General features: G+C 49.6%; 1 protein-coding gene across 3 annotated transcripts; it reads right to left on the bottom strand.

Moving 5' to 3' along the window:
- Nucleotides 1–400: 400 nt before the first annotated feature.
- MBD3 (methyl-CpG binding domain protein 3) lies at nucleotides 401–21,213 on the bottom strand. 3 transcript variants are annotated; one of them, XM_056845324.1, is made up of 6 exons: nucleotides 21,087–21,213; nucleotides 9,152–9,311; nucleotides 5,569–5,706; nucleotides 3,590–3,680; nucleotides 2,440–2,617; nucleotides 401–604 (listed from the first exon to the last, which is right to left on the bottom strand). In XM_056845324.1, the coding sequence occupies exons 1-6, from the start codon at nucleotides 21,146–21,148 to the stop codon at nucleotides 415–417; spliced, it is 819 nt and encodes a 272-aa protein (XP_056701302.1). In that variant the 5' UTR covers nucleotides 21,149–21,213; the 3' UTR covers nucleotides 401–414. The 3 variants fall into 3 exon arrangements, with proteins under 3 accessions (XP_056701302.1, XP_056701300.1, XP_056701301.1); XM_056845322.1 differs by lacking the exon at nucleotides 21,087–21,213 and adding an exon at nucleotides 18,102–18,256; XM_056845323.1 differs by lacking the exon at nucleotides 21,087–21,213 and adding an exon at nucleotides 18,102–18,256 and having other exon boundaries at nucleotides 3,599–3,680.
- Nucleotides 21,214–21,505: the final 292 nt, after the last annotated feature.

Raw genomic sequence — 21,505 nt, 5'->3', positions numbered from 1 at the left:
TCTTCTTCTTCAAGGACAAGTTAGAATGGAGCGGGGCTGGTTGTCAAAGAGACCTAGAATGGGAAGGAACCTTCTAGGTTCCTTCTCATTCGAGGTCTCTATGACAATTAGCCCCACTCCATTCTAACTTGTCCTTGAAGAAGAAGAGTTGGTTTTTATACCCCGATTTTCTCTACCTTTAAGGCAGACTCAAACTGGCTTACCATCGCCTTCCCTTCCCCACAGCAGACAACCTGTGAGGTAGGTGGGGCTGAGAGAGCTCAGAGAGTGCCTTCGTAAAGGGAACCTGCTTTGGTAACAGCTGGCTCTCCCCGAATGATCCGCTCGTGACGAGGCCCTGCGCAGCTTCTGAGCAATCTACGGGGCTCCCCCGAAACAGAGCCATGAAAACACGCTACCCTGAGACGGCTCCGACTATACATTCTCCATCTCTTGGCCGCGATCCACGTCGTCTTCCTCATCGTCCTCCCCGTCTTCCTCCCCCCGCAGCTTCTCGACAGGGGCCTCTCCGTCCCTGGCAATTTCCTCCACGTGGGCGAGCATGTCTGCCATCAGGGCTTCTTCCAGCCTCTTCCGCACCTGCTGAACCAGCTCCTCCTGTTTCCTGCCCAGGGAAAACAGACGCGCATGACCCCTGCTTCCTGCCCATGGAAACACAGAGACGCTCAAGCTGCCTTTCTTCACGGTTCTGTCTGCAGAGGGGGAAGTGAACGTCCCTCAGCATCAAGGGACAGCGAGGAGAAAGAGCAGAAACTAGATGAGATGTTCAGAGAAGTATCTCTTCACACAAGGCATAGTTAAACTGTGGAACTCCCTGCCCCAGGATGTGGTGATGGCTGCCAACTTTGAAGGCTTTAAGAGGGGAGTGGACATGTTCATGGAGGAGAGGGCTGTCCATGGCTACTAGTCAAAACAGATACTTATCACGGTGCGTACCTATTCTCTCCAGTATCAGAGGAGCATGCCTGTTCTATTAGGTGCTGTGGAACGCAGGCAAGATAATGCTGCTGCAGTCGTCCTGTTTGTGGGCTTCCTAGAGGCACCTGGTTGGCCACTGTGTGAACAGACTGCTGGATTTGATGGACCTTGGTGTGATCCAGCATGGCCTTTCTTATATTCTTAAGGTTGTTATGAGCAGGGTGGATAAAAATCAATGATTACTTTTTTTAATCATATTTTTTTGGATTTTAATGGGATTTTTAAAAATAAAATGCTTTTTGAGGAAAAATCTGTCTAATGATAGTTTTCTATTTAAGGTACATTATAGTCCAAAGGTTATTCATCGTGAAATAAGGACTAGTTTTTAATTATGTAGCATGAGGCTAGTTTTTAATTATGTAGCATGCTACATATGTAGCATGGTAAATGAATTCCATTAATCCATTCACAATGACATGCTCTTCTAGATTATTTTGGGCAGTTTTTTTAAATCTAGAAGATGTTATCACAGATTCTTGGTTTTGCAGTTCTCAAAACGGTGAATTGGTGTCTGCAGATAACATGCCTTTTCTTCACAGCAAAAATGTTCTAAAATAAACATACAGAGTTGAGAAAAGGACCTTAATCCCAAAGTTCCTTTGCAAATCTATGTACACAGAATCAACTCCTTATCCCTTAGGTGCTAAGTTTCTAAATCAATTCCTTATTTCTATTGATTTCGAAACTTGGCACTTAAGTGGTAAGGGGGTTGCTTCTGTATATGTAGATTTGCAAAAAAACAGTGGTGCTAAGTTTCAAGCAGTTCAATGAACAGAAGCTTGTTTGGAGTGGAATAGGTCTGCACAAGGAGCTAAGTGTGAGGAGGGAGAGACAAGCTGTAAACATGAAAGTGAAACCCTTTGAGCAGAATACTCTGGTTATGTAGAAAACCATGATTTAAATCCAGTCTTACTGACTAGTATTTAAATCGTGATTTGGTTTAAATCAAATGCACCCTGGTCGTGAGGCTAAAAAAGGGAAAGAGAGAACCACGTAAGGAGAGCCCCGATCTCCTTGGGGGAAGGAGGGGGGATAAAGTATAGAACCATTGAGTTGGAAGGGACCACCAGGGTCATCTAGTCCAACCCCCTGCACAATGCAGGAAATTCCAAACTACCTCCCCCCTGCACAAACCCCCAGTGACCCCTACTCCATGCCCAGAAGATGGCCAAGATGCCCTCCCTCTCATGATCTGCCTAAGGTCATAGAATCAGCATGGCTGACAGATGACCATCTAACCTCTGCTTAAAAACCTCCAGGGAAGGAGAGCTCACCACCTCCCGAGGAAGCCTGTTCCCCTGAGGAACTGCTCTAACTGTTAGAAAGTTCTTCCTAATGTCTAGACGGAAACTCTTTTGATTTAATTTCAACCCGTTGGTTCTGGTCAGACCTTCTGGGGCAACAAAAAACAACTCGGCACCCTCCTCTATATGTTGAGGCGGTTCCCCTGTGCCCAGATACCTGATGTCTTCATCGGTCACCATGAAGGCCTTGCAGAGGGGCTGCGAGGTGTTCAGCCAAACGCCGGGGTTCTTCTCGACGGCAGCGGACAGCTGCCCCGTGATGGGCATCGTGCTAGTGTGAAGGGCGCTGGCGATGGCGGAAAGCAGGGTCTCGTCGGTGCAGCCGGGCCCCACACCTAAGCAAGAGAGGGACGGATCAGCGAGCCCCCTTTCCGTACCCCACTGCCAACAACGCCAGGCATCTGTCGGCTTCCACTGAATGGCTTCCCTGGAAGCCGCGGAGGCAACTATTCCCGTCCCACGTTAGGAAATTGCAAGATTCGTCAAGCCTGAAACTGTCCCCAGAAGCCAAAATGACTGAGCTGAGGCTATCGTACTTTGGTCGCATTATGAGAAGATGGCAGTCACTCAAAAGCCAATCATGCTAGGGAAAATTGAAGGCAGCAGGAAAAGAAGAAGGTCCAACAAGAGATGGATTGGCTCAATCAAGGGAGCCGCAGCCCTCAGTTTGCAAGACCTGAGCAAGGCTGTTAAAGATTAGACGTTTTGGAGGACACTGATTCATAGGGTTGTTGAGAGTCCGAAGAGACTTGATGGCACTTGACACACAGAGATTGGTTTTGATTTGTCCTGCATAGCCAAAGCTAAAGTTCTTCATAGGTCTCCTCTCAAATTGTATTTGCCCATCTGATACAGAACTAATGAAGAAGAAGAGTTGGTAGAGAAAGTCGGCATATAAAAACCAACTCTTCTCCTTCTTCAGGAAGAATCAAACTGGCTTACAATCATGTTCCCTTCCCCTCCACACAACAGACACCATGTGAAGTGGCTGGGGCTGAGAGCTGTGACTAGCACAAGGTCACCCAGCTGGCTTCGTGTGCAGGAGTGGGGAAACAAATCCAGTTCACCAGATTAGCCTCCGCCGCTCAGGTGGAGGAGCGGGGAATCAAGCCCGGTTCTCCAGATCAGAGTCCACCTCTCCAAATTACCGCTCTTAACCACTACACCATGCTGGCTCCCTAAAGCTAAAAGTTCTTCTTTATAAGCCTCCTCTCACCTGGTAGAAGGTACACTGTATTTGCCCATCTGGATTCCCTGCACTCAACCGGGGGGTTGGGGGTTGACGGGTACGTGTTCAGTTGTGGTACCTTGCAAACCTTTCGGGAGATCCATCGTCTTCACCAGTTCCTCTGCGATGTCAAAGGCGTTTAGGCCACTTAATTTCTTCTCCCAGAAGAGCTAAGGGAAAGCATAAAGACCAACAATAAAGAATTCTTTAAATACATTAAAAGGGTAACAGTAATCCCCTGTGCAAGCACCGGGTCATTCCTGACCCACGGGGTGACGTCACATCCTGACGTTTCCTAGGCAGACTTTGTTTACGGGGTGGTTTGCCAGTGCCTTCCCCAGTCGCCTACACTTTCCCCCCGGCAAGCTGGGAGCTCATTTCACCGACCTCGGAAGGATGGAAGGCTGAGTCAACCTCGAGCCGGCAATCTGAAACTGACTTCCGTCGGGATCAAACTCAGGTCGTGAGCAGAGCTTTTGACTGCAGTGCTGCAGCTTACCGCTCCGTGTCACGAGACTCTATATTAGAAGAAGAGTTGGTTTTCATATGCTGACTTTCTCTACCACTTAAGGAAGAATCAAACCGGCTTACAATCGCCTTCCCTTCCCCCTCCCCACAACAGACATCCAGTGAGGTAGGTGGGGCTGAGAGTGTGACTAGCCCAAGGTCACCCAGCTGGCTTCATGTGTAGGAGTGGCAAAACAAATCCAGTTCACCAGATTAGCCTCCGCTGCTCATTAGGAGCAGGAAACTGGCTGGGGAAGCAGTTGGACCACTGGATGACAATGGAATTAAAGGCATACTAAGAAGGATAAAGTGATTGCTGAGAAGCTAAACGAATTCTTCTCATCTGTCTTTGTTGCTGAAGATATAAGGCAAACACCCGTTCCTGAATGGACGTTTTTAGGAAGGGAGGCTGTGGAGCTTAGGCAAATAGCAGCGACAAGGGAGGAAGTTCTAGGACACAGAGAAACTACACTTCTTGCACCACTTAATGTATCACGTTAATACTTATGCTGCATTTCAGTTTTTTCTGGTTCGTCCTAAACTTCTACAACCCTAATCCATTGGTTATTGAATATCTTTAATTTGGGGGGGGGGAGTGGCTCAGTGGAAGAGCATCTGTTTGGCATGCAGAAGGTCCCAGGTTCAGTCCCCGGCATCTCCAGTTAAAGGGAATAGGCAACTAGGTGATGTGAAAGACCTCAGCCTGAGGCTGAAAACATCTACTTTGGGCGGGTCTGGTCATTTGGTTTTTCTGGGAAGAAATTATTACTCGGATCAATTTTGTATTAGGACGTTCATTGATTTTGGAGGATGCTTGTGTACTTTTAAACTATCTGCCCATCTTTTGGAGGCTAACTGATGGTCAACGAAAATGAAACATCCATGCCTTTAATACAGCTAAAAGACTATTACAACACTGGGGAGATAAAAGCCCATCTTCGGTAAATCAATGGATTCAGGACCTTAGAACTCTACCGATATTTGAACGCATGCCATACAGGTTACAACTGAGTATGGACTTATTTTTAGATAACCGGAAACCTTTTACAGAAACTCATGTGTAGATGCTCCACCGTTGTTATAATTTTGTCTCTGCTTTATGTATATCTTTTTTTCTTTAAACCTCCCCCCCCCCCTGTATTTAGATGCATGATGTGAAGGCAGGCAGTGGCAAACCACCTCTGAACGTCTCTTGCCTTGAAAACCCTACGGGGTGGCCTAAATCAGCTGTGACTTGATGGCCAAAAAAAAAAAATTAGTTGCTGGATTTTGAGATGGTTTTTTTCCTGTGTTTTCGAAAGAAAGAAAGAAAGAAAGAGAGAGAGAGAAAGAAAGAAAGAAAGGAGCTGGCAAAGGAAAGAGAAGGAAGGGAGGGAGGGAGAGAGAGAGAGAGAGAGAGAGAAAGGAAGGAAGGAACTGGGAAAGGAAAGAGAAGGAAGGGAGGGAGGGAGGGAGGGAGAGAGACAGAGAGAAAGAAAGAAACTGGGAAAGGGGAGGGAGGGAGGGAGGGAGGGAGGGAGGGAGGGAGAGGAAGGAAGGAAGGAAACTTACCTGCCGAGGTTGGTCAACTGCTTTCTGGGGGTCTGTCTTCACTTTATTGCTGGGGTGGTTAGTGATCTTGGTGACGGGCTGTTTGAAGATTGAAGCTGTCTGTCGGACGGGGAGAGCGGTGTTCAAATCAGGTTTACCCTAATGGAAGGTGGGAGAAACACACAGACGGCAGGAAGGCTGGGTTAAAACTCTGCTCAAAGATACCCCTCCATTCGCCATCCCTGCAACCAGTATTTGACCGTGATTTCCAGCGGCCGTGAAAGTAAGTGCTAGGCCCAGCCTCCGTTTTGTAGCAATGCAACTTTGATTTCTGCTAGCCACCTTGGGCATATTAATTAATTCCCCCCGCCCCGAAAAGCGGTCTTCCAGCCTTGGTGCAACACAGATTTATCAGAAGAAGAGTTGTTTTTTATATGCCGACTTTCTCTACCACTTAAGGAAGAATCAAACCGGCTTACAATCACCTTCCCTCCCCCTCCCCACAACAGACACCCTGTGAGGTAGGTGGGGCTGAGAGTGTGACTAGCCCAAGGTCACCCAGCTGGCTTCATGTGTAGGAATGGGGAAACAAACCCGTTTCACCAGATTAGCCTCCACCTCTTATGTGGAGGAGTGGGGAATCAAACCTGGTTCTCCAGATCAGAGTCCACCGCTCCAAACCACTACACTGTTTGCAATTGGATGAAAAAGGCCCTGCCCAGGATGGTCCAGGCTAGCCCGATCTCATCAGATCTCGGAAGCTAAGCAGGGTCAGACCACGAAGGAAGTCCAGGGTTGCTCTGCAGAGGCAGGCAATGGCAAACCACCTCTGAACGTCTCTTGCCTTGAAAACCCTACGGCAGGGGCGTTGAACTCATTTGTTACGAGGGCCGGATATGACATAAATGTCACTTGGTCATGCCTCGGCAGCCCAGATCTGGAGTGGGGTGGGGGTGGCTGGCTCAGCTGGTTCGTGGGCTGGGTAAGAGCTCTCAAGGGGCTGGATCTGGCCCCCCGGGCAGTATGTTTGACACCCCTGCCCTACGGGGTCGCTGTAAGTTGGCGGAGACTTGACAGCCCTTTCCACCACCACCAAAACTCATGGAAGGGTACGCCAGAGTAAAAAGGCGTTATTGTCTTAAGGTGTCTCAAGATGCTCATTTGTGTTTACAGTAAAAACACCGTTTCAAATGCCATTCCACCCCACAATGGAAAGTACAAATTTAACAAACAACGGTATTTTTTTACACATGCATTTCTTGTCACTTTCCCAAAATTCTGTCATGTATCCGTGTGATGAAGAAACTTGACCACAAATAAGCCATAAAAGGTGGCATGGGTCTTAAAGGGGGAGGTATCAGAGGAAGGTTATGTGCCCCCCCCCCACTAATCCACACAACACCAGAAGAGCCCCATTGGATCAGACGGAAGGCTTGTCCAGTCTGTCACCATTTGCCCACATTGTTTCCAGGAAGGCCTGCAAGCATGACATGGAGAGCCAAGCTGCCTTTCAGAGATATACTGCCTCTCAAAATGGAGGTTCCATTGGTTACCGTGGCCATGAATTTGTCCAATCCCCTTCTCAAGACATCCAAGAAAGCAGCCACATACAGTGGCAGCAGGTTCCAGAAGCTAACGAAGACGCGTTTCACTAGTCAATTGGGTTTAGCTCCCTCTCTTTTTTTTGGAAATAGCTAAGAAGGTCAGATTTTGAGCAATGGGACCCAGGTTCCAATCTCCCCTCAACCACAAAGCTCAGGAGATAATCTTGGCCTTCTCTCTCTCTCTCAGCCTAGCTTTGGCCTACTTCACAGGATAACACTGAAGACAAAGCAGAAAAGAAATAACTAGAAGAAGAGTTGCTTTTGATATGGCGACTTTCTCTACCACTTAAGGAAGAATCAAACCAGCTTACAATCGCCTTCCCTTCCTCTCCCCACAACTGACACCCTGTGAGGTAGGTTGGGCTGAGTGAGTGTGACTAGCCCAAGGTCACCCAGCTGGCTTCAGTGTAGGGGTGGGGAAACCAACCTGGTTCTCCAGATCAGAGTCCACCGCTCCAAACCACCGCTCTTAAACACTACACCACGCTGGCTCTCTAGGCATGCAAGCCCAAAGCGCTAGGCTTTAACGAGTGTTCATAACAAATAAACGGCTGCCATGAACTCCTGCAAGGAGGAAGATGCGCTGTGGGGTTTGGGACAACGCTGTGCCGAGGAGAAAATCCAGTGCACCCTTCGGACAATACAGAAGCCTCCCCTCGGCCCACATCAGTCCGCCGCAACCACGTTTGGCTAGCTGAGGAATGGCTAACTTTATTTTAAGCATCTATGTGTAATGCCAGGTCCAAAAATAATCTGAAAGCCAGCAGGGTTTATCAACTTCACAATCCGGGCAAAGGGGGGGGGGCACGGATGGGTAAAAAACAGCAACCACAACAAAAACAGAAACACGACGAATTAATGTAACAAATGTAAGGTATTAATTAATGTAATGTAGTTTTGAATTCATTGTGCCTTTCAGGTTCTGAATTTAAATATATATATATGCACTGTTTAGCTTATTGTTCCATTGCTTTCTAATCCCATTATTGGGCTGTTGAGAAGACTGAGAGGGGATATGATAACCACGTTCAAGTACTTGAGGGACTGTCATACAGAGGATGGTGCCGAGTTGTTTTCTGTTGCCCCAGAAGGTCGGACCAGAACCAACGAGTTGAAATTAAATCAGAAGAGTTTCCGTCTAGCCCAGCGGTTCCCAACCTTTTTTTGGCCGTGCCCCACCTAAGCATCTCTAAAATCCTGATGCCCCCACTGTGACATATAATTTTTATTATTCAAAAAGTGAACTCCTATTCACCACTCCTCTCTATTAGCGGGCTTTCCCCCTCTCCATTGACACCAGCTGACCGCCGTGTACATTGATTTTAATTTTTAAAATGTGTATGTCGCAATATATATTTATATTCTGTATATGAGGCCCCTAGAACCATAAGAAATGCAAAAGATTCACTGTTAATAATTTATTCTCGAATTGCCCCCCTTAAAAATCAAATTGCTCCCCTGTGGGGCGTTTGCCCCACATTGGGAACCACTGGTCTAGACATCAGGAAGAATTTCCTAACAGTTAGAGCGGTTCCTCGGTGGAACAGGCTTCCTCGGGAGGTGGTGAGCTCTCCTTCCCTGGAGGTTTTTAAGCAGAGATTAGATGGCCATCTGTCAGCAATGCTGATTCTGTGACCTTAGGCAGATGATGAGAGGGGGGGCATCTTGGCCATTTTCTGGTCACTGGGTGTGGGTGTGTGGGAGGTAGTTTGGAATTTCCTGCATTGTGCAGGGGGTTGGACTTGATGACCATGGTGGTCCCTTCCAACTCTATGAATCTATTCTATTTATTCAGTTACAACACATAAATTTGAAATGACAGCAACTGTATTATTTACAAACATTTTGATAATACGAAGGGTACAATTTATGGAAATGGGCTGCCAAGGGATATGCAAGGGGAAAACAAGGCTGGGAACGTCTCCCCTCGCGGACAGAAATTTCTCACAGAAGAGACGTACCACAGCGGTGACCCGACCCATCCACCACACACCCCTCACCTTGTTTTGGCTGGAGCAGTCGTAGCGGATCCTCTGCCGATTCTTGTTCATCTTGCTCATGAGCATCTTCCCTGTCCGGAAGTCGAAGCTGCTCAGGTCCATGGAGCTGCCCAAATAGCGGGCCAGCTGCGGCTTGCTCCGGAATTTCTTCCCGCTCGGGCTGATGTAGAGGAGGGCACGGTGTGAAAGAGAAGGAAAAGTGGGGGGAGGAAAAGAGAATTACATCTCTGGAACGCGGGCATGGGCACTCTCCAAACCAAACGTTTCGCTCAGGGAACACGTGCGTCTCGCGCTCCTCAAAGCAGAAGCTGCTCAATCGGCCAAAAGAGCGCTTTCGCCTCGAGGTGCACCCGAGGGAAGAGGAAGAGTCTGCCTCGCAGCTGCAACTCTATACAGAGGAGAAGCGCATTCACCCCAGAAGGTTCAGCGGGAGACGCCTCGCTCTTTCAGCGAGGAAAACATTAACGGAACCTTGCTCCGTAGGCTTGAGACCTCCGAGGGACATTCTTTATCTGACTTCCAGGCAATAAGTCAAGATAATAGCCACGATCTCTGCCCAGATGAGGAGGAACCTGCCAGGATCGGGGCCAGCGTTTGCTGCCTTTTGGCTCATTTTAAAAGCAAAGACGAGGCAAAGAACTTACCTGCGCGAATCTGCACGTGCCCTTTAAACTGGCCATTAGGTTTGATGCGTTTGGCCCACCTGTGCTACGGACCTCTGGCACACCTGTGCTACAAGTTTTTTCTGCCAATCTGAGATACCATTTCCTTATATTGGAACTCAATTTCCTTGGCTTGTTGGGTTCTTAAGAGAGCAAGCGTGGTGTAGTGGTTAAGATGTCGGGCTAGGACCTGGGAAACACAGGTTCGACTCCCCGCTCTGCCATGGAAACCTGCCGGGCGGCCTTGGGCCAGTCACACACTCTTCGCCTAATCTACCTTACAGGGTTGTTGTAAGGATAAAACCGAGGAGAGAACAAGCCGAGGAGAGGAGGACAATGTACGCTGCTTTGGGTCCCCGCTGGGGAGAAAGGCGGGATATAAATAAAGTAAATAAATTAACACAGCTATGGATACCCAAAAAGTACTGCTATGACCAACAGCATTAAGCGAAAAGCCAGTATCAAAAGAAAAGCGCAAGAGAACCCAAGAAAAATCTGTAAGGTCACCGATGATGCGAAAGAAACCTGTCTTGCTTGCCTGCCACTGGACAAATACAAAACAAATGAGAATGAAGCGACAAAGACCAGGATTTTTTTCTCTAGCTGCTGTAAGTTTGCGAGTTGAGGCTCTGTCCCAGGCAGGAGTAACAACAGCACATTTCTTCGCCAGACCCCATCCCAAACCAAGCACTCAGTACATAAGAAAGGCCCTGCTGGATCAGACCAAGGTCCATCAAGTCCAGCAGTCTGTTCACACAGTGGCCAACCAGGTGCCTCCAGGAAGCCCACAAACAAGACGACTGCAGCAGCATCCTGCCGGTCTTCCACAGCACCCAATATAATAGGCATGCTCCTCTGATCCTGGAGAGAACAGGCACGCATCATGACTAGTAGCCATGGATAGCCCTCTCCTCCATGAACACTCCCCTCTTAAGCCTTCCAAGTTGGCAGCCATCACTACATCATGGGGCAGGGAGTTCCACAATTTAACTATGTGTTGTGTGAAGAAATACTTTATGCCATCAAAGGTTTATGATGATGATGATGTGAAGAAATATACCAGAGTGGTGTAGTGGTTAAGAGAGGTGGTTTGGAGCAGTGGACTCTGATCTGGAGAACCGGGTTTGATTCCCCACTCCTCCACACAAGCGGCAGAGGCTAATCTGGTGAACTGGGTTGGTTTCCCCACTCCTAGACATGAAGCCAGCTGGGTGACCTTGGCCTAGTCGCAGCTCTATTAGAGCTCTCTCAGCCCCACCTACCTCACAGGGTTGTCTGTTGGGGGGAGGGGAGGGTGATTGTAAGCCGGTTTGAGTCTCCCTTAAGTGGTAGAGAAAGTCGGCATATAAAAACCAACTCTTCTTTTATCAGTTTTGAATCTCTCCACCTTCAGCTTCAGCAGATGAGAGAGGGAGAAGAGCTTCTCCACTCTTTCCATACCATGCATAATTTTATAGACCGCTATCACGTCTCCCCTTAACCACCTTCTTTCCAAGCTAAACAGCCCTCAGAGTTTCAGTTGCTCTGGCCCCGATCATTTTGGTTGCTCTTTTCTGCACCTTCTCAAGCTCTGTAAATGCGTACCAAAGGCTGCCAGCACGCACCCTTTGGAAACTAACCCCCACTGCAGCACTTAGCTTTGCTAGCCCACTGCCTCCCCTTCCCCAAGTGAGGGTCACACCCCCTCCACTCAGAAAGGGCTTGGAGCGGGTCGTAATACCTTTTGATTTTTTTAAAAAGTTTCTCAGGCTGGGCTTTTTACAGACAGAAGCGAAAAGCAGCTGCAGAGCGGGGAAAACAATTACCCATGCTTGTCCACCTTTAAAAGACCCATTTGCTCCGTAGGGCTTCCATTGGGCCAATAACAATCCCGCATTTCTTTTCTCCCTTTATTTAAAAATGGGCAGAATGATACAATTCACAGGCGGGGTGGGGTGAGGGGTGGGAGAAGGGGATGAATGCACCGCAGCCCGTTCGAGCTATCAAGAACAGCCTCCAGATGTCCGGCTCGGGCAACAGGCGAGCTCTTCCTTTGTTCCTTTATGTCTGGTTCCTAAAAGAAGGCTTGCGAACTTGCTCCGCTCTGATTCGGCCAGCCTCGTCTCTGTCTCTCTTCTGAATCAGAAGAGCTTGAAAAGCTTAAAGAGAAAGACAAAGCCTGCCCCCCCCCCCAAAAAAAACCATACACATCACTCAAAGCAGAGGTTTGTAAACTTTCCATCTGCTTAAGTCCTTCCTTTCTGACATGTCAACTGTTGGAAACATTGGGACAAGGCAAGGGCAATAAATTTGCAATCCAGTTTAGAAACTGCGAAAGTTAAAGGCTGCGGCAAAACCCAGCTAATTTTCTGCACCGCTGGTGGACATGCCCAAACGTTCACTTATTTTGGGACAAGATCTTGCAAGAGACGGAATTAATCACGCAATACAAAGTCCCTCATGATGCCTTAATTATTTTAATTTTAAAATATCAAAGATGAAGAAGAATGAAAGGGGAACAGAAAAATGTTGGCAATGTCAAAGTGAAGTGGGAACCTTTTTCCACCAATGGTGGTGTTGTAGTAAAGTGAAATTTTTTTGGAAAGGTTTCACGAGGAAATTTCTAAAGTTATTGGAGTAAAAATCCCACTCAAACTGGAAATATATATACTGGGTATCTTAGATAAAGGTAAAGGTAGTCCCCTGTGCAAGCACCAGGTCATTCCTGACCCATGGGGTGATGTCATATTCTGATGTTTACTAGGCAGACTATGTTTACGGGGTAGTTTGCCAGTGCCTTCCCCAGTCGTCTACACTGGTGGTTCCCAAACTTTTCGGGCCACCGCCCCCTTGGTTCCACAAACTCAACCCCAGCACCCCCTACCCTAACCAACAACACGGTTGAATGGGGAATTAAGATAAGCAGATGTACTCATTTGACTGACCTAAGAAGGATGGAAGGCTGAGTCAACCCTGAGCCGGCTACCTGCAACCGACTTCCGTCGGGATCGAACTCAGGTCGTGAGCAGAGCTTTTGACTGCAGTACTGCAGCAGACCACTCTGCGCCACGGGGCTCCTTAGATAGGACAAAACATCTTAGACAGGACATTAGAAAAACAGTTGGGAGGTATCTTTAGATATTTAACAACAGAGGCAAGAATCACATGGGCGGAAAAATGGAGAGCAGAAGTACCCACATTGCATGACTGGCATCAGAACGTAATGGAGTTGGCCAAGATAGCCAAGTTAAGTAAATATATGGAAGACAGCTGGGTTTCCGACTTTAATATAGATTGGAAGGTATGGTCAATATATATAAATCAGTATTTTAGGGATAGAAAAATGACTTTAGGTTTTAGAACCTAAGCTTACTAAATTATAGATTAAGATGAAAGTAACTAAAGTAAAAACAGATAAAATTAAAGGGTTATTCACAAAAGAAATAATATATATAATCTGTTCTGTATGGGGAGAGTTGGAAGTCGGTTTCTGTATTGTTTTATATTTCCCCTTTTCTTTTTCTTCACTTTCTTTTTTGTGATATTTTCTAAGATGAATGAATTATGTTTTTTGCATATTTTGGCCTATTCTGTAATATTTTGCACACTTCAATAAAACTATTTAAAAACACAATGCCTTAATTGTCCTACTAGAAAAATTTGATATCCAACAACTCTCTACTCAAAAAAGGGAACGGATTTCAATACTGATTTCTGATTGCCCTGTACTGGAAAAAAGCAAAGATGCTTTCTACACCACAGAGCCAGTGTGGTGTAGTGGTTAAGAGCAGTGGTTTGGAGCGGAGGACTCTGATCTGGAGAACTGGGTTTGATTCCCCACTCCTACACACAAAGCCAGCTGGGTGACCTTGGGCTAGTCACATTCTCTCAGCCCCACCACCCCACAGGGTGTCTGTTGTGAGGAAGGGAAGGTAATTGTAGGCCGGTTTGAGTCTCCCTTAAGTGGCAGAGAAAGCCGGCATATAAAAACCAACTCCTCTTCTTCTGCTGGGCAATGGTATGAGAAAGTGTGGAACCTTTTAATTTCAGGTAAGATATCTTCACATCTCAAAGCTGCAAATAACTTATCTTACAGACTTTTTAAACAGATGGCTGCCTTTTCTAGAATATGTGGAGAAGGGGGCATCGCAAAGTAAACGATGCCCATGAAACTATCGTATGATTTGCATTTACTAAGTTCTGCTAAGTGGTACGATTTCTGTAAAAAGCACTGACGTACGATATTGGAACAAAATATAACACTGGAACATATTTTGGAACCAAGTATTGAAACGCATCTTGAATGTACAAGGATGTTTAACATACTGCTGTTGTATTTTTACTGTTGTTGTCATTATAAACTAAATTCAAAATAGTTATAAAAAACCCCAAAAAGCGCAAGTTCTGGGGTGAACCTTTAGTTCATGGGCAGGCCTATATTCCACCCACCGCAGTGTAAAACAACCCGTTAAGGCACATGGTTTTCCCCTGCCCCAGATGGTCGGACCAGAACCAACGGGGTGGAATTGTCACAAGTTTCCAGCTAAACATTAGGAAGAACTTTTTAACAGTTCGAGCGGTTCCTCAGTGGAACAGGCTTCCTAGGGAGGTGGTGAGCTCTCCTTCCCTGGAGGTTTTTATGCAGAGGCTGGATGGCCATCTGTCAGCAATGCTTATTCTGTGACCTTAGGAAGAGTTGCGTCAGCATTTGGCTCTCGTGGCCCTTTCTTGTATGCCCAGGGTAGTTCCGATCGCCGCTTTGGGGTCAGGAAGCAATTTTCCTCCAAGCCAGATTGGCCAGGGATCCTGGAGGGTTTTTTTTTTTTTTTGGGGCGCCATCTTCTGGGCGTGAAGTACGGGTTTCTGGGTGTGTGTGTGGAGGTAGTTGTGCATTTCCTGCATTGTTCAGGGGGTTGGACTAGATGACCCTGGTGGTCCCATCCAACTCTATGATTCTATGGTAGGTGTGGATCAGTACAAGTACGCTGGTTACCCTGTCTGCTGTCTTCTCTATCAAGGACACCCCCCATACACAATAGGTTTCCAGGGAACCCCACAGTCCAAAAAACCCACACTACCCTCCTTCTGTTGCATGAATTGTAGTGCATTTAGGATAATGTTTGATACAATTGCCCAGAAAATGCCTCTTTACCAGGGTGTGCTTGAAAACTAAACAACCCTGACTCCTAGGAAATGGACTTGGGACTGTCCTGACAGGGCCATTCCACTGATTTCCAAACCAGTGCAGCAACCTGCCTAAGAATATAAGGAAAGCCCTGCTGGATCAGACCAAGGCCCATCAAGTCCAGAAGTCCGTTCATACAGTGGCCAACCAGACGCCTCTAGGAAGCCCACAAACAAGATGACTGCAGAGGCACCAACCTGCCTATGTTCCACCGCACCTAATAGAACAGGCATGCTCCTCTGATCCTGGAGAGAATAGGTATGCATTGTGACTAGTATTCATTTTAGCTAGTAGTCATGGATAGTCCTCTCCTCCATGAACGTGTCCACTCCCCTCTTCAAGCCTTCCAAGTTGGCAGCCATCACCACATCCTGGGGCAGGGAGTTCCACAATTGAACTATGTGTTGTGTGAAGAAATACTTCCTTTAATCTGTTTTGAATCTCTCACCCTTCAACTTTGGCAGATGACCCTGCATTCTAGCATTATGAGGGAGTTATTCTACGCGTTCTAGTATTATGTAGAAAACAGCTACTTGTAGAACTGGCAGGGATTAATCTGCCTTCCTCCCATCTTTAAGGGGACAACCCCCCCCCCAGTGCTGAGTCTGACCATGTGGCATTTTACAGCAATCCACTGGGTTCCCTCAATCTGCCAAACCCTAGTTTTCCCTATCAGCAAGCAGGAGTAGCTACCCCCAAATCAGTATGACATGGCAGGCTCACTCAGACTAGCCTCCCCCCCCCCCCCCGGTAATACCTGGAGCTGTTCGTTGTGTTGGGGGGGGGGGGGAGGAGAAGCTGTCTCATATCAAACAATTTGCAAAAACAAACAAACAAAACCCAAAACATACACGGCTGGGCCACATGTAGAATTTCAAAGTTCCCTCCCCATAAGCTCTAAGGCAGTCAGGCCTTTGGTGAGGGCAGTGTCCCCTCTCTCATAGCAGACACGCTAAGCTAAAACTGTTTCACGTGAACACACGAAGTTGCCTTATACTGAATCAGACCCTTGGTCCATCAAAGTCAGTATTGTCTGCTCAGACCGGCAGTGGCTCTCCAGGGTTTCAGGCAGGGGTCTTTCCCATCACCTACCTGTCTAGTCCCTTTAACTCACTGGTTCCCAACCAGGGGTCCGTGGACCCCCAGGGGTCCGCGAGAACTAAATTAAGGTCCACGAAATAAAGTTATAAACCCATAATAAATAAATATTTTCAATTAAAAGTTCTCTATTATAAAATATATATATTCAAATATTATTCTAAGTTTAATGTTTAACTAACAGTTATGATTAAAGTTTATTTTCAAATTCTCAGAATTTTTATTTTGAACCTTGGGGTCCCTGCACCGAACAAAAAAGTCCTAGTGGTCCCTGGTCAAAAAAAGGTTGGGAACCACTGCTTTAACTGGAGATGCCGGGGACTGAACCTGGGGCCCTTCTGCATGCCAAGCAGATGCGCTACTACTGAGCCACGGCTCCCGCCCCTTCCTCAAAGGGTGCGCATGTAAGCCTTCTAGATTAGAATTCAGCCTTTACCCCCACCCTGGGTCAATCAATGCAGCACCCGGCAGAATGAAACAAACAAACGACCCAATAAACAAACGGCAACTCAACCCCTTCAATGAAATTTTATGCACAGAAAGTTTAATGTCCTGCTTCTTTCCATATCAGCAGCTGTCACCCCACATGCTCATTTGAAGGGAGTGGTTGGTCCACTACATTCACAACCCTCCCCGCCTCCCTGATGATTTGGAATTGGGGTGCAGCCTCCAACCACTATAGGCAGGTGCATACAAAGCTGCCTTATACTGAATCAGATCCTTGGGTCCATCAAAGTCAGCATTGTCTACTCAGACTGGCAGCGGCTCTCCAGGGTCTCAGGTAGAGGTGTTTCACATCACCTACTTGCCTGGTCCCTTTAACTGGAGATGCCAGGGATTGAACCTGGGACCTTCTGCATGCCAAGCAGATGCTCCACCACTGAGCCACGGCCCCACTCCACAGCTCTCCGGCAGAGGTCTTTCACATCACCTACTTCCCTGGCCCCTTTAACTGGAGATGCCAGGGATTGAACCTGGGACCTTCTGCATGCCAAGCAGATGCTCTACCACTGAGCCACAGCCCCTCCCAGCTGAGGTAAGCCCAGCTCAGATCCCACAAAGCCAGGGACACCCCCTGCACATGTGTCAGTCCGGTGCTAGTAAAACCTGCCCCACACTTCATAATGGGGCTACAGTCATCCTAGACTGCAGAATCCCCCATACCCAATGCAGAATGTTTGTGGGGGGGGGGGGTCAAAGAAGCTGCACTTTCCATGGAGGTAAAGCAGACACTTCCCAAGCCTGCGCTCAATCCACTCCTGCCCCAAACACCCTTGCTATGGGGCAGCCCCGGAGCAATCATTACAGACAGGGCAGCCGGCAAAGCAGCCCACCCCAAGAATGACACCCCTCCACACGCACAAAGGGGTTGCTGAACCAGCCAGGGGTCTCCGCCAGCGATATGCCAACCTTTGTACGAGCGACAACCCTAATATCCACCCTCTATGCAAGAAACCTTCCTAAACAACTCCACCACACAAGGACAGTCAACAGGGGTAGTGACAGGAACGTGGCTGACACCCCCCAAACCACAGAAATTGGGCAAGCCATGTAAAACAGCCACAACGTGATTCCATTTTTCCATGACAGCGGACATTAGAAAAGGGAACCCTGAAGTCCTGATGCTCCCTTCCCCCAGTGAATTCCCCACTCCGCCACCCCCCCACCTCAAATCTCAAAGAAGCAAGCAAGCGGAAAATGATGCCACTAGGCAGACATCATCTATAGTCAATTCCCAGGACGTAACCCATGTGCTGCCGCCGCCACCCCCTTCTTTGCAAAAGAGCAGGTTCCTGCTATAGCGGCAGCTGCAGTGCGGGAAAGAACCCCCCCCCCGCCATTGCGTGCAAGTCCACCACCACCCCGCAGCCCTTCCTTGATCGTCGTTGTTTGCAATGCAGCTGCGGTGTGTGTGTGCATGTGCGTGCGCAAGCGAGCAAGCAAGGGCAGAGCCAGGGCAGGCTGCAGCGGCCGCCCCCCCTCCACCCCCACGCCGCCTTCCTTCCTCCCTCCCCGGCACATTCACCTATAATAATAGACATCGCTCTTGCCAGCGGAGAGCCCCGATTTCCTGGTCACTTCTTCCCTTTTCCATCCCTGGGGGAGAGCAGAGCACTCCCACCTCTTCCTATCCATCGCTTCCCCAGGGCCTGGATCCGGATCGCTCCAGCCGCCGCCGCCGCCTCCGGCCGGCCTGCTCACTCCAAGGTCTCTTGCAGCCAGGGCTGCGGTGGGTGGGGGGCCGGCTGGCCTGCCGCTGCTCCGGGCTGAGTGGGGAGGCTGGCCGCGGTCGCCGGTGGCTGGCGCGCAAAGCCGCTGGCGAGGGCTGGCAGAGGCCAGGCACTGCTGCAGATCCTCTTGGCTGGCTCACTGCTGCCAGGGCCCGGCTGTTCCCCAGCGCCTCCCCCGGCTGGGAATGGAACATCGCGTCGGCTCTTCCCTTCGGCGGGCCGCCTCCCTCCTCTGGCGGCAGAGGGCGCTGTTCCTCCTACCCGCCCCGCCGTCTGCGGCCAACCTCCCGCCGACCCGCGGCTGTTCTCGGCGGAGCGCTCCCCTCCCTCCGCCGCAAGCCAAACCACTCTTCCTTTCAACAATCCCCCCCCCTCTCTCCGCGCGCACACCCCCGCCCCTCCCCAGAATTCACCGCCTCGGCTGTTACTCTACTGCGCGCGCCTCCCCTTCACACGTGTGGAGCGGGAGCGCGCAGGGGCAACCGTTGGTTAGCGCGCTTAAAAAAAAAAAGCAGGCTAACCGTCGCCTCCCGCCAAATTAAAGGGGGGGGGTGATTCGACCCGATGTCCTTCCGCCTGGGTAGAAAACATAGTCCCCCCTCCTCCTCCTGAGGGGAAAATCTAGTCTCGCCACAGACACGTGACTCATAACGTACACCTGGCCGTCTCCTCCCCCCCCGCAGAGCCTTATACACGTGCGCAAGCCTGAACGTCAGAACGCGCCCAAACGCGGCCGGCGCGCTTAACGCTCACCCTGTCCAGTCACCCTCAAGCTGCCCCACAGGCGTCAGTTCTCCCTCGGGTCCTCGCTTCTGCACCCCACATAATCTTCCCACCCAAAAAAAGCCTTCTTGCTAATACTTTCCCACTCACGTGCAAAGACCCTCGCTTTGCAAAAGTGACGAGCCCGCCCCTGCTCTCCCCAGTTGCTATCTGACCCCACCCCATAGCCCAGCCCCACATTACACGGCCTACAGCTTCTCCCCACATCTCCCCCAATTCCCCCCAACGCCATCAATACCAATGCGTCCTTTAAGTAATGCAATTCCCCACACCTCCCCCACATTTTAACCCCCCCCAAAGCCACCCCCAGCAAAGCAGCTGCACCATTTGCTTCCAAGCCTATTAAAATAAAGAATGCCCAAAGATGCCCCTGACCAAAGAGAATGACCCCACACTTGTGAATAGCCCTGTGGTACCCCCCCAGTCGCACCCCTGAACCCCCAACTCACAAATTCGACCCTCTCCCCTTAGCCCCTAACTCACAAATTCGACCCTCTCCCCTGAACCCCCAACTCACCAATTCAACCCTCCCCTTAACCCCCATCTCACCAATTCGACCCTCTCCCCTAAACCCCCCATTTACAAATTCAACCCTCTCCCTTTAACCCCCAACTCACAAATAAGACCCTCTCCCCTGAACCCCCAACTCACAAATTCGACCCTCTCCCCTGAACCCCCAACTCACCAATTCAACCCTCCCCTTAACCCCCATCTCACCAATTCAACCCTCCCCTGAACCCCCAACTCACAAATTCGACCCTCTCCCCTGAACCCCCAACTCACCAATTCAACCCTCCCCTGAACCCCCAACTCACAAATTCGACCCTCTCCCCTGAACCCCCAACTCACCAATTCAACCCTCTCCCCTGAACCCCCAACTCACCAATTCAACCCTCCCCTTAACCCCCATCTCACCAATTCGACCCTCTCCCCTGAACCCCCAACTCACCAATTCAACCCTCCCCTGAACCCCCAACTCACAAATTCGACCCTCTCCCCTGAACCCCCAACTCACCAATTCAACCCTCCCCTTAACCCCCATCTCACCAATTCGACCCTCTCCCCTAAACCCCCCATTTACAAATTCAACCCTCTCCCTTTAACCCCCAACTCACAAATAAGACCCTCTCCCCTGAACCCCCAACTCACAAATAAGACCCTCTCCCCTAAACCCAATTTACAAATTCGACCCTCTCCCCTGAACCCCCAACTCACAAATTCGACCCTCTCCCCTAAACCCCCCAATTTACAAATTCGACCCTATCCCCTAAACCCCAACTTCGACCCTCCCCTGAACCCCCCAATTCCCAAATCCGACCCTCTCCCCTAAACCCCCCAACTCACAAAGTCGACCATCTCCCCAAACAGCCCCCCCCGCTTGAGCTCCCCCATACCTACAGCCTGCCTAGCTTACTGCTGCTCTTAACTCCCAAGGCTAGAATATAGAATAAAACCCTTTCCCGCCCCACTGCCCCCCAAGCCCCTGCTCCCCCATTACGTGCCCCGAATTCTCCTGTTCATCTCCAGCCCCCCAACATCTCCTACTGCCTAACTGTCCTATGTCAATACACAGCTTTCTGCTTTTCTTTAAAGCCCCTCCCGCGTTTCCTGAACCCCCCAGGCTCTCCCCGGCCCCCTAACTCGCGGATCTTCCTCCCATTAATTCCCCCCAACGGCCAGCCCCTTCGCTCCCCTCCCCCAAACGCGCAAGACTCTGATACCCCCTACTTCCCCCCAAACCTAGGGTCCATCTTCTTTCACGCCCACCCCTAAACTGCCCCTAACTCCCCCTTTGATCCCCCCAAACCCTTTCCCTGCTCCTCTCCCCACTTTCCCAGGACGCCCTGCCCCGTATCCCCTCCCCCCAATTGCATGACCCACTGACCCTCCCCTCCTTGACCCATTGTCTGTGAGCCCATCCACAATTTCCCCTTTTCTGCATAACACAAGAATGCAAACTTCCAATTATTCCCCCCACCCATTTTATTTTTGCTCACCCCAAGGGAGGGCAGCGCGGTCCTCCTCTCTGCCCCCCACTTCCCCCCGCCGCCTTGGCCATCTTCTTCTTCCTCCCTCGGGCAACACAGGAGCCGCCACGTGGTCCCAGAGCACGCGACCCCCGCCCCTTCCACCCCCAAGCCCCGCCCCGCAGCGCTCGGCCAAGGCGGGGAGGGGGCGGCAATTAGGAGACAGTGGCCGGCCACATTCCCCCCTTCCTCATTTAGAGCGTATTGGGGAGGGGGGATCGTTCTGAAATCGCCCCTCTTCAGGCAGCCAAACAAACTAGGAATAAACTAGGCATTGTTTTTTGTGTGCCTGGCAAACAGACAGAACCGCAACAGGTGCTGCTCTGTAGAAGGGACTCCCATTTTAAGAATCATCCAGCACTGATAGGGTTGCCAACCTCCAGGTAGTA

This window comes from Euleptes europaea, chromosome 2 (genome assembly GCF_029931775.1).
Source record: "Euleptes europaea isolate rEulEur1 chromosome 2, rEulEur1.hap1, whole genome shotgun sequence".
In the NCBI taxonomy this organism is placed as follows: Eukaryota; Metazoa; Chordata; class Lepidosauria; order Squamata; family Sphaerodactylidae; genus Euleptes; species Euleptes europaea.
This window is presented reverse-complemented; position numbering and strand designations above follow the sequence as displayed.